This window comes from Xiphophorus couchianus, chromosome 11 (genome assembly GCF_001444195.1).
Source record: "Xiphophorus couchianus chromosome 11, X_couchianus-1.0, whole genome shotgun sequence".
In the NCBI taxonomy this organism is placed as follows: domain Eukaryota; kingdom Metazoa; phylum Chordata; class Actinopteri; order Cyprinodontiformes; family Poeciliidae; genus Xiphophorus; species Xiphophorus couchianus.
The window spans coordinates 4,328,589-4,341,137 of record NC_040238.1 but is presented as its reverse complement, the minus strand read 5'-3'; the positions used below and the strand labels follow the sequence as shown (position 1 = coordinate 4,341,137).

The 12,549-nt window shown below is 36.8% G+C and overlaps 1 protein-coding gene across 2 annotated transcripts in view; it reads right to left on the bottom strand.

Annotated features, from left to right (window-relative positions):
* The window catches only part of pdlim4 (PDZ and LIM domain 4), a 47,295-nt gene extending 40,146 nt beyond the window's left edge, over window positions 1-7,149 (bottom strand). For both annotated transcript variants that reach the window (XM_028031411.1, XM_028031413.1), the window contains exon 1: window positions 6,888-7,149. In XM_028031411.1, the coding sequence (XP_027887212.1) occupies window positions 6,888-6,980 (93 nt within the window). In that variant the 5' untranslated portion in view covers window positions 6,981-7,149. The remainder of the gene's footprint in view (window positions 1-6,887) is intronic.
* Window positions 7,150-12,549: the final 5,400 nt, after the last annotated feature.

Below are 12,549 nucleotides of genomic sequence, written 5' to 3'. Positions count from 1 at the left end.
ATGTTTAGTCATGTTTTTTTGTATTTATTCAGTTTATCTTATATGATATTAGTATTTGTTTGAAAGGCTAAAACATAAATAAATACAATAGAATTTTGTTCATATTTTACAACCTCAGTTTTATCTCTAAAGATTTCTCTTTTCCAAACAAAGCAACAGTAAGTGCGTCACATTAAAGATAAGAGGTACATTTCTCACTTCAGGTGTTAGATACACTGCTCAGATTCTGATGTAACACTAAAGTTATTTGAAAAATCATATTCATAACTAACATGTGTCTAAAGTAAAGCAATACCTAGTTAAATACAAACAGAAAGTCTGGTAAGAAAATGCAAACCTTACGTCACCCAGTGTCATCATGTGAACATGTTAGTGAATATGTGGTTCCACTTTGAATATGTCAGAGTAAATTACAGGCTTTGAGCCCAGAAAAGAAAAATGCTGAAAGCTCATGAATGTTGTTGTATGTTTACACTGCATAGAGTATGTAATAAAACTGGATGAAAACTTTCACCCTGGTGTGTCATCTTTCTGGGGGCAAAGTCTCGCCACTATCACTTTTTACCATGTGTTTTTCCTGTCTCTTTTATCAAGATCAAGATCTAAACTGTTAAACATGTTTGACAAACATGTTCCTTCTAATCGCTAAAATGTGCCAACCCAACTCCTGAAACTGCAGCAATACTTTATTTAAACATAAGTCAAAACTGGCAGTCCAGCATCTCGATGCGACATGTTCATAAAGAGAAACTTAACAGTAATTTACCTGCATAAATATTTCTCTGACACATAAACTCCATTTCAATAAATTTGACTTGGAAATGTTTTTGACTGGGTTGGAGGGCTGAGTTGCACTTCTCAGTGACAAAGTAAGTAATTCCTGACAAAGAGTCCAACGCCTTTGTTTGCTTGCTGGCTGTGTGATAAAAACCATGGTTATGACCTTGGCAACATTTTTAATAGCAAAGACAGAGTGTGAGGTTCCGACTGGAGTGGGTCAATCACACTAAAACAAAGAGACTGGGTCCGCCAAGAGGAATAGGAAAGAGTGGAGCTGTGGGGACTTGTGTCTCATGAACAATCTTTATCTTGCAAATAGGGGTGAAAGTTAGCTTGTGTAGATAATATGAAAAGTCCTTGCTAAGTCCGTAGTAGTCCCAGAGATCCAATCACACTTAATTCAAAAAAATAAAGATTTCAAACTTGACTTTGTGCTCTAAAGACTCCAGAGTTGACTAGGACTCCAGCTATGGGACTTGTGTCTCATGGACTTTCTTTATCTTGCAATGAAGAATGACAGGTAACTGGTGCATGTAGCTATCAAGGTAACAACTACTCAGCATTTATGCAGTCTGAGAATGTTAATGTCTGTCATAGACTTGACTTTTGGTGAAAGACTTGAGAACTGACTTGCATTTGCTTCTTTAAAATTTAAGCCTTGACTTAATTTGTGAACATCTAAACAACTTCATAATATTATTGTCCTACTTTAAAATCTGATAAGAAAATCCAGTCATTTTTCACATTCTTCAATTATCCAGTGATCAGAAGAAGAAATTTTGCATCATTGCAAACACATGACATTGTTTCGCATAGTTAATGACAAGAATACCCACATGAACACCCCCCTGTAATCTATTATTTGTTGTTGAGATGCAACATCTGAAATTATCACCTACTTTGACTCTTGAAGATAATTATTGTAGTCATCACTGTTAAAAAGAACCCACGAGGCTTCAGTGGTCATATCTTGGGTATGACCACTAAGTTAATGCTCAGATATGTGGCAGATATGAAAAAATATACTTTGAGAGATTACAGGGCACAAAGGACACTGGGTTCCAAGATATGCAACTGCAAAATATCTCATGGTTGTATTTGTACTTAAGTCATGTTCTCTTATTTTGGAACAGAGAAGCATTGTCAAACATGCAGCTATTTTACAGACACGAAGCAACCAGTTTCTGTTTGACCTCGTATTGCAATATATCTGTAAGTCCAAAATCTTGGACTGGAGACCTGAAATGTCCTGCTTGCATGATCAGATGTTTAAGGTCAGTGTGGTCCAGACCCTGCAGGGGGAACCGAAATGAATCTCATTTACCCTACGTCATTGCAACAACCAGCTGACTTCCAGGCTAAAATAATGATTATGCATGCTGCTTCAATCAGCAAAGATGACATCATGCATCTCATCTTCATGACATTGAATTTAGATTACACAAGTAGATTACACATTTAATAGAGACAGAGGGATACCAACATCTTAAGACAAAAAACATTACTGGGCAACTTTAAAGTTAATCTTAATTTACTATTAGCAATCAAGAAAATTCACTTTGGTATCATTTTAGATTTAGAAGCAAACAAACACAAAGTTTCAATGATAACAGAAAGAAAAATTATATTGCAAACTAAACTGTGTGCTGAAAAATAAATCGACCATTAACCATACGTCATGACGAAACAACCCTGTAACACACTTCCTCAAATAGTGTTTGTTAAAATTAAACACTATTTAAATAAACAACACATACCTGAAATAGATGCCAAACTGAACTACTGAGGAATATTATGTATGCTTAAATACTGACAATAATCATTTCACACGTTGCATTTTGTGAAACTGCAGCCAAACATGTCAGTTACTGAATTTGTCAGCCAGAATTCAGCATGTTTTCCATTAAATTTATTGATTTTAAATGTGTTTTTTTTCTTTGTTTTTTAATTAAACAATATCTAATTATTTTTGCAAATTGCTGGTGCTTGGTCACACTGATTTTTTAAAAACAAGGCATCAAGACATGTTGCTGGTGTTCATTTAAACAAAACCTAAATTAAACCATGATTTTAAAAAAAACACCTTAAGGTTAGACAAAACAGGATACTGAAATATGCAAACATTGTCTGCCATAATGCCATGGGGTGTTAGAGGGGAATGTTGGAAACAGCAGAAATCTGCCCCATATTTACCCAACACCCACATCTGAATTCCTATTCATCAGTTGAATGTTTGCCACCTGGTAGAGGGGATAGGTTTCCTGCGTCACCGTCTGTCTGGATTTTGGTGTGACACTGATGTACAAAGTGTTTATCCTACATGTGTCACATTCAGCAAATCCACACAAAATACTTATTCAGTTATTTCAGGGATTTCTACATGTTTACCTTCCTCTGCCTCTCAATAGTTCTCGTTTACCCACAGACATTTAATAACCCACGACACAACACACACATAAACGCACCATTGGGACAAATATTTCCAGTCAAATAAGCTTAACCATCAACTGGAATAATTTCTAATGGCTTGGCAGGGAACTAAGTCTCTTTTGGGAACATTAATACCTTAGCTTAAGAACCAGATAATGTCATCAGAACTTGTTTTCTGGTATTTACAACTTTCCCTTTCTCAGTGTGGGGTTGTTTCCAGTCATTCACTTCAGCACATGAGAAATTAGGTACTTACCGGTACTTTCATTTATGCTAAGTTAATGCTCAGTACAAAAGCAATAAATCTTTACTTACTGCATGAATCTTATATTAAAACTTCATATTACTGGTCAAAGTGGGGTCTCTCTCTGACAATACTATTCAATTGGTGTCCAAATGAATAGTCACAGACATGCTGATGTTTGAGCTTAAAACCTGTATTAGGACTGTGCAACATATTGAAAATTCATCTTAATCACAATATCACAGCAGCCAACATTCATGTTGTAAAGAACTGCTTGAATTGTAATAAATATTACCTAGATATTTAAGGGTCTGTATGTTGCCAATTTATTTGGTGACACTTGCTTGATGCAGCACACAAAGTTTTAGAAAACAAAGAGGTGGTAAGGTAGAAAAATCATCAAAAAGAAACTATAATTTAGTTTGCCAGCACAGCAAAGGTCCGCCAGAACCAACTTTTGCAATAAAACCTCTTTGATTTTTATTGAGATGGAAATAGTGGATTTTATTTTTCCTAGTAACTGGAGTTTCTGCTTCCGTTTAACATGAAGACATGCTGAGAGGAGTGACGGAGTACATGTTGCTAAAAGTTACAACACAGTGGCTCTTGAGGACTGGAGTTGGAGACCCCTGTCTTCTAGTAGGCAAGAAAACAAAAAGAAACATCCTAAGAACAAGCATAAAAATGTACATTGGAATTAGTCCAACCTTGACTGAATTATTATACAGTCTGTCTTTAAAACAGGGAATATGTTTTGTAAAAAAGTGCATAAACCCAAGAAACTTGTTTCTTTTTTTACCTAAAATATTATCAGTCATTTCATCTCATTAGGTGGGTATAAACCCCTATAAAAAGCTAGACCTAGTCAAAAGTAATTTCTTATCAAAATCAGCAAACTCAAGCACTGGACAACAGGAAAAAACCCAAACAATGATCAATGCATGTCTATTAACACAAATAATGCATTTTAAGGATCATGGGTATCTTCATTTTTTCTGATTGCTAAACATATTTTCCAAAAGCAAAATAAAGTTTAAGTTGTTATTATGTCACATGGTCAATGAATTGATGTGTAATGATTGGTACAAAGGCTGCTGTAGTGGTATCCAGGGATTTGGTTGCAAATACTCTGCGTATATTTAAGCCTCTTACATTACACATTTTGTTAGATATGCTTCCTTTTCAACAGCTGCTTCCTTGTCTAACTTTCAATCCAAGATTTTGGAATTACCCAAACATCCTCCATTCATTCCTGCAAGTAGCTCTTCCATGTCAGCTATGGGTTTTTCGTGTGTATTTCTCCTCTGTAACAATCTGTGAAGTGTAACCTGTAATTAACTGTAATGTTGCCAAGAAGACAAGGTTTTGCAACACCTGCTGCATCAGAAGGAATGCAGTGAATGTCATGCTTTTTATTTTGGCAATCATGCAAGAACTCGCAAATTCAACTGGTGAGAAATTAAGTGATTTATTGCATTGAAACCAAAGCCTATCTAAGATGCCCTGAGGCAGCACTGAGAAAGATCTTCACTTTATAAATATTTTCCAAAGATTGGAAGCTTTATACCAACAGTAAACCACTTCAACAATTCCCAAAGTAAACATTTCATGAAATAGGCACTTTATTTATGTCTTTGATTTTAGGATGTCAAATTCAATTAACTTTCACTGTCATTTAAGAGAACTGAATTCACCAAGTCTGCAAGCGAGTCTCACTGTTGTGAGAATGATGGACCCACAAACCTGATGGTTTACATTTGTCAAGACTTTTGCACATACTGTTTGACTCAAACCAGCTTGTGGCATCAAACCTTTTTTTCCTCCTTTTGGTGCTAATATAACTGAGCACTTGAACTGACCCAGAGGTTCTCCTGTTTGTCCTTCCAAAGTTGTTAATCTGTGCTTGTAAATGTAAAAATTACACCTCTAGTTTGAAATGCTTGCACCCTGCAGTTACATGGAAGGTTAGGGGCTGGCTGGTGATACAGCTGAGGACAACACCTGGAATCCCTCAGCAGCACGAATAAGCACTGATGAAAAACAAATGTCAAACAAATGCCTCCTTCTCACTTACTCTGTCCCTCCTGTAAGCCCTGCAGCACCAGGCTGTGTTTTCCCTGGCTAAGATGAACTAATGGCTACCGCCAGATCCACCGCAAGCACCGTGACTCTTGACCTAAATTGTGAGGGTCAGGGAAGTTCATGAGGCTTTGAAAGTACAGCTTCATCTACTTTTGTCAATATTTCAAACAATGATGAATTAACATAATTATGTGGTCTTACAAGATAAGGATTCTAGCACATGGAATCAGTTTGAAAGGGTCATTTCATGTGGAGTCACTCATCAAGACAGCAAAACTAACATTAACCATGGGCTGGTTACTAGTTTCAAGGCATACTATGATTTCAAAAAGTTAATTTTAAAACCACTACAATTTTAAGTGACATATTTTGGATTTTTTTTGTTTTTCACAAGTGAAATAATATCATAAATCACAAACTATGCTTAAAAGAATCAGTATTGAGTCTGGCATAATTTTATCTAGGCTGACTAGTAAATATTTTGTGCATTCATGCAAAAAAAAAACATTGCAAATGCTGGGCTAAAATATTCTAAATCTCACATTTTACTTTAGAGACTCACAGCTAACAGCTGGACAATCCCTTACTTCAGCAGCACTTCTTATTTTCTATTTGACCTGCACTCATGGCATCCCATACACTGTGCTGCCATGTTTACCACATCAAAAACTTCAAATGGCTGTGGTGTGTGTGTGTGGGGTGTGTGTGTGTGTGTTTAAGTGTGAATGTGTATCTAAATAAACCTTTAGAAAAAAGTATTTTGAATAATAAAATGTAATGATAGCAATGATGGGTGTTTGAACCTTCTCCATTTGTATGGTCTTTCCTCTCTACCTGAAGTAAAGCTACCGAGTCAGTATTTTTATAGCATTAATTTACAAGAAGTAAAAGTAGAAGAAGTTCATTAAGTAAGATTAATGAACTTTACATATATTCCATTTTGATCTGCAATTGTTACCTACAGTCGTTTCATCATAAGCCATAAACCCATTATGTTGTTTTTTTTAACTCGCCAACGCTAATTAGGTCCTATTCCCCTAAATTAAAAATATTACTTGTTAGATTATCATCCCTTTTCTGTTCAGACTGCAGATTTTGAGAACAAATAATCGCTCATAGTGACTTCGCTGGCAAATCACCTGCCAGAAAATAGACAGCACCATCTTTCCGTTATGAACTCGCAGCTTTCTAAGGATTAATAAAACTGTGAAAACTTTTATTCAATCAATAATGCTTACAATCCCAATATGAATGCATATCAAACGTATGGGGTCAACGCGGAGGTGCGTCTCCCCCCTTTTTTTCCACAATTCAATGAATGGATTCATAAGCAGGAAAAGTCGCTACGTACCCTGGAGATGGTTAACGGTGTGCTAAAATCCCGTCCTCCCACCAGGCGAAACCCCCACGGAGAGGGTCCCTTCAGTGTCACGGTGTAGGACATGTTTGGTGTCGAGACTTTTCGAAATTCTTTTAAATAAATAAAATTTCAGATGGTAGGAGGAGGAAAGGGGAAAGTCCGGTAAAAAAGCGAACGTGAAGTAGTCAGAGTCCTCCCGCAGCTGCTAGGCAACGCCGTCCTGGCTCTGCAAACTTTGCTGCTCCGCTCCTGATTCAAGTTTAAGTAAAGAAGCCGCCTCTGACGTCGCTGGACGGGCTGTTCCGCCCGCCTTCACCCAGACTGAAAGCGTGAGAGTGGGAGGAGACCCAGCGGACTCTGATCCTGCGAGTCCTAATTCAAATATGGGACAATAAAAACATTTTCCCCTCTCTATCATATCTGATTAAAATACCAACATACAACTAAAACTACTTTTGTATAAGCATAAGAATTACATGTTTGTTTTTTCCTCTCACTTTTTTTACATTAATATACAGGTCCAATTTTAGGCAGCCTAAGGTTGAAAAAATTACCAAATGCAAGGAATACATCTATTATTCTACTTCATATTTTTATATTCTATTTATTTTTTGTGAATCTTCACATTGCTGCTGGTCTATCTGAATTTCCTTACTGTGAAGTTGTTTTAATTCTAGTTATTTTGAGAGACATTTTGATTATTTTCCTAAATGCAAGTGTTTGACAGTCATTACATTTTCTGGAAAAAGGGGGAAACTTGCATCATCAGGTTGTTTGGGGGTTTTGTTGTGGAGCAGAGTGGTGCAGGCTGCAGGGCTGTGCTGTTGTAAACACTGCTGCCTTGCAGCAAAAAGTTCCTGCAGCTCTTGGGTCCTGGAGTTTATATCATCTCCTCTGCCATGCAGGGTTCTCTCCAGGCTCTCCTGCTTACTTCAGGAGTCCAAAAATATTTACATGAGCTTAATTAGGTTCTCCATACAGCCTTTAGGAACAATCATATGTGTGAATGATTGTTTGTCCTGTGTGTATCTTGTGTTGATGAAATGGATGGATGGATGGATGGATGGATGGATGGGGGATTTGTGCACTTCATAAGATGAGGGCATCTAAAGGAAAGAACATTTTGTGGAAATATCAAAGCAACATCTTAAGAACTAGGAAGTTAAAGTTAAATGAGAATTGGTCTTACAAATGCAGACCAATTAGTTTAGATGTGGTTTAAGAACAACACAGTTAATGTTTCAGTCCATCAAAAATATTTTTTATTCATCACCCAACACTGTTTTGCTTTAGAACTAAAGTCCAGTTCTGTTTGAAGAATACGGTAGCTTTGTTGATTTTTTTACATCAACAAATTTGATTAAAATGGTGACTCTGGGCGTGCCGTGGTGGCGCAGGGGATAGCGTGATCCACGTTTGGAGGCCTTGAGTGAGTCCTCAACATGGCTGTCACAGGTTCGATTCCCGGACCCAGCAACATTTGCCGCATGTCTTCCCCCCTCTCCTTCCCCCTTTCCTGTCAGCCTACTTTCATATAAGGAACATTAGAGCCCACAAAAGACCCCCTGGAGGGGAGAAAAAAAAAAGGTGACTATTAACATCCTCAGAGCTGATATTAACATCCTCAGAGCTGACCATCATGACTTTAGACTTCCAGCAAATGCTGATCATTAAGATGAGATAATTCAGTCATCCCTGTATCTGATTAAAACATTCTGGCATCAGATTCAAAGTCTCTTCATCCACAGGAATGTCACCTTTAGTAATGGTGGTGGTTTAGCAGGTGATTGTTTCTTTGTTGTTGTTGTTGTCCTGGATATCGTTGGGTTCAACTTGGCCATCCACATAAATCATGTTGACACTTAAATCAACAAGAAGTTCTTGGATACGTTTACTGTGTGGTACTCTATCAAATGAGTGCTGTCAAACAGACACTGTTAGACTGGCACATAAAAGCTTCCAGCTGCAGTCAATTAAGACCACAAGCTGAAAGCTGAGATGTCTTGGCAAGGAGGCATTTTGAAACACCACCAAATTAATATTCTGAGTGCGTATTATGATGTTGCTGGATTGGTAATATTGAGTATTAAGTTAACTTCAGAAAACAGTAAATATTGACAAGCAATATTTAGTCTTGGGATGTTTTTCATTCATTCAACAGACTATCGGTGATATGATGAAAATATTCTAAAATTTCAGACAACAATCTGGTGTTTTAAACCTAAATCCATCTCATTATTCACTGACCAGGGCCTTAAGTTTAAAGCCTTGATGAATAAGAGAGAGAAAAGAATGATCAAGTATTAGTGCTGTAATATGGATGCCTAGTAGCAGAGGACACCTCTCCCATTTTGTTAGTGGATATCCTATTATCCTCACTGCCTGATTATTATTATTTTGATCCATCCAGTTACGGAGCGAGTCAGTGGGTTTGAGCAAATTTCTTTTTCTTTCTTTCTCTAATGCAGAGGGAATGACCTCATAGGCATTACTCCAGTGTGTGACCTTTCGTAGACGGCACACATGTGGAGTCCTGTCTTGATATCTGAGTCAGTTTGAATCAGACACTAACCAACAAATGCATCTGTCAAGTTAAGAGGGTGTGCTTCCACTTAAGCTGGTCAACATTAGGTGAATCAGCACTGAATTAATGCCAGCCTCTCAATCCAGACTCCACAATGAACAGCTAATGAGAAATTCACAGAGCACAATGAGTAATGAAAGTCACTCAGGTGAAGCAGGATCAAGCAGCATAAACTATATATGCTGACATTTCTCTCTAGTCAAACTGTAAAGTGTACAGTTTCATACAGCAGAACAACAAGTATCTGTGTCTAGTTTAGGCTCATGTTTCACAATAAGCAGATTTACTTTTAAAATAGAAAATGATCTGAAGAGGTGCAGCAGCACAGACCAAACACTGACGTGTTTTCTACATGTTTTTGGTTTGCGTTTAGACAGATATAATTTCCAAAAAGTTTTACTCCGTTCACTTAATGGAAACCTGCCAATAAAAAAAGAAGGTTTTTTTAATACAAACTTTTTGAGGTGGTTTTTCATTCGTATGGAAATAGATGTCTAGAGAAAGTTGTTGACCTGTTTATGCATCTCAACATCTGCTGATCTGCTCCGTCATTCATTTCTTTTTGTTATGATATCACTAACAGTTTGTGTAATATCCTCTCACAGTACGATGTTGGAACTCATCGACTTCCTAAGAGAAAGACACTGTTTCCCAAAGATCTGTAGAAACAGCCTGCAGGTGTAGATACTTTATACACTCATCCTTTTGGAATATCATATACAATCATCCAAACAGAGAAATCTTGTCAGGTTCCTTTGGATTTTCAAAGCAATAGTAGTAAAAACAATATGTGCACAATTTTTACAGGCCTGTAAATAAAGCAAACAGTTACATCACCAGAAATTGTCCTTAGACTGTTTTGAACAGACGGCTCATCTGCTTGCAGCCCTGGCTTCATCAAAGGATGACTAACCAGAGAAGAAGAAAGCCTTTGAGGACAGCTGTCTGTGTCGAAGATTTATTGGGAACGTCAACGTCTTCTTCAAAAGTCGTTTTGCAGTAAATCTAGTTGAACCTCTCCTTTTTCTGTTCTGTTCTCTTTTTCTTGATGATCAGCATTTAGCGTACCTTCAACAGAAACTAAGGTCCTTTAAATGCACGGCAAATCTACTTAGTCTGGTTTTACCTCCGTGTTGCAAAGACTTGCAGAATGCAAGCGGAAGCAGGTAAGACAAAATGTTGTAATCATGAGCTGTCTGTCTGTCTGGGCTTTTTTTCCTTGTTGGAAAGAATTATGTCATCTCTTCAGTTGCACAAATCCTGGCATCAAACTAGCCAGAAAAGTTTATATTTTGTTTAATACAGTCATGTATAAAACAAAATCAAATTAATTAATTTCTAATGACATTGTTTTAACATTTTTATTCACCCAAACAGGAAAATACATAAGTTTTGTAAATGATACAGCACTAAAAATTATGTGAAACAAAAACAATGTTTTTTCTTAAAACTTACTTTTGTAAACAATCAAAGCCCTAATTAATACTAGGTTGAAATTATTGTAATTTTGAAACACAATTAAAGTTTGATTTTATTATTTATTATTATTATTTTATTATTTTTCACTCTGTCAGTGTAAGACAGTTCTTTTGGCTCAGTTTCTCCTTTCTCATAAACATATGATTCCAGCAGGATACAGCTGTTTTCTAGATAAAGATATGTCCACTGTGCCCACTGCCAAACGCAAGGCAGACACAAGCTGTGCTTCTGACAAGCTGTCAAGGAAATCTGAAACAACGCTGAAAAATAGTTCTAACTACCATTACGGATGTTAAAACCACAAATGGATTTTAATTTTTAACTGATATTTTGTCTGTCATGATTTTGGGGGCCTTGGTTTTGTTTTAAGGTTTAGTTTGGGATTTATTTTCTGCTCCCTCTTCTCCTGTGTTTTCTATCAGACATTTATTCCATTTCCTCACTTCAGTTTCAGTGACTTGCCTTCCCTCACAGCTGCACCCAGTTTCTAATCAACCTGGTCCTTGTTCAGTAATCAGCTCTCCAGCCTGTTTCCTGATGGACCAGTTCATTGTTTAACAACCTACCCTCTGCCTCCTCTCTATATGGGACCTGCTCTTCACCAATGTGATATTTTATGAAGAGTTTAGCTATTAAAATATGAAATGGCTGGTGTGCATTTATCCTCACTTTACGTTTGTATGCAATTGTAGGCTATGTTTCTATGTCGAAATCGCTTAAGCTCGGACATTTTGGGTGGAGAGGAACTGTTAACACATTTTTTCTAGTTTTGCCCCAAATTTTCAATTAGATTCCTCTGGACTTTCTCTGGGCCTTGTGCCGGAGAATATTGCGATGTCCAGTGTTAGTTTCTTAGCATGAAGTATTTTGAATATATACCAAAAACTAACATTTTACTCTCAATTGTTTGCTGTGTTCCCCACTTGTGGAAAGCTGCAAATTAAACTTGAACTGTTTTTTTTGTTGCTTGTTTTCACAAGAACTGGTTTCTGTTAGTTGTTCTTACACAAAGAACACTGGTGGAAAAAGGTTTCCTCAATAAAACTCTCATTACACTACCAGTCAGCTTAGATGGCAGATCTGCAGTTGTCATACCCTTTCCATCAGTTATTGCTGTCTTTAAAACATGCAATATTACTTAAAAGCATGATATTTTTTCAAATACAAAGAAAAAAAGAAATTAACCACCAAGAAATAGTTAATATGATACACAAGAAAACCAAACCCCATGAGGTTTAAACTGCAAAGTATCAGCATAAATTGTAATATCACTTCTAAAGAAGTTACAAATGATAACCTTGACTATTTCATATTTTTTGTGAAATAGTCAGATTTATCAAAATGTTCTACAAATTTTTCAGGTGAACAAGTTAAATAGCAACAAAGCTATTTGACAAACAATGGTTTTACTGTGACAAAGTTAAGAAGCAGAAGGCAAATCTTGCAGACATTTGTTTGATTAGTAACAGCTTAACAAGAAAAACGCTCAAATGTATCCCCCCCTCGTTCAAACAGCACATGCTGGAAACAATGCTGCCATGTGTACAGCTAAGCCTAAAGCAGCATGTGGGAAGCAAATAATGGAAGGGA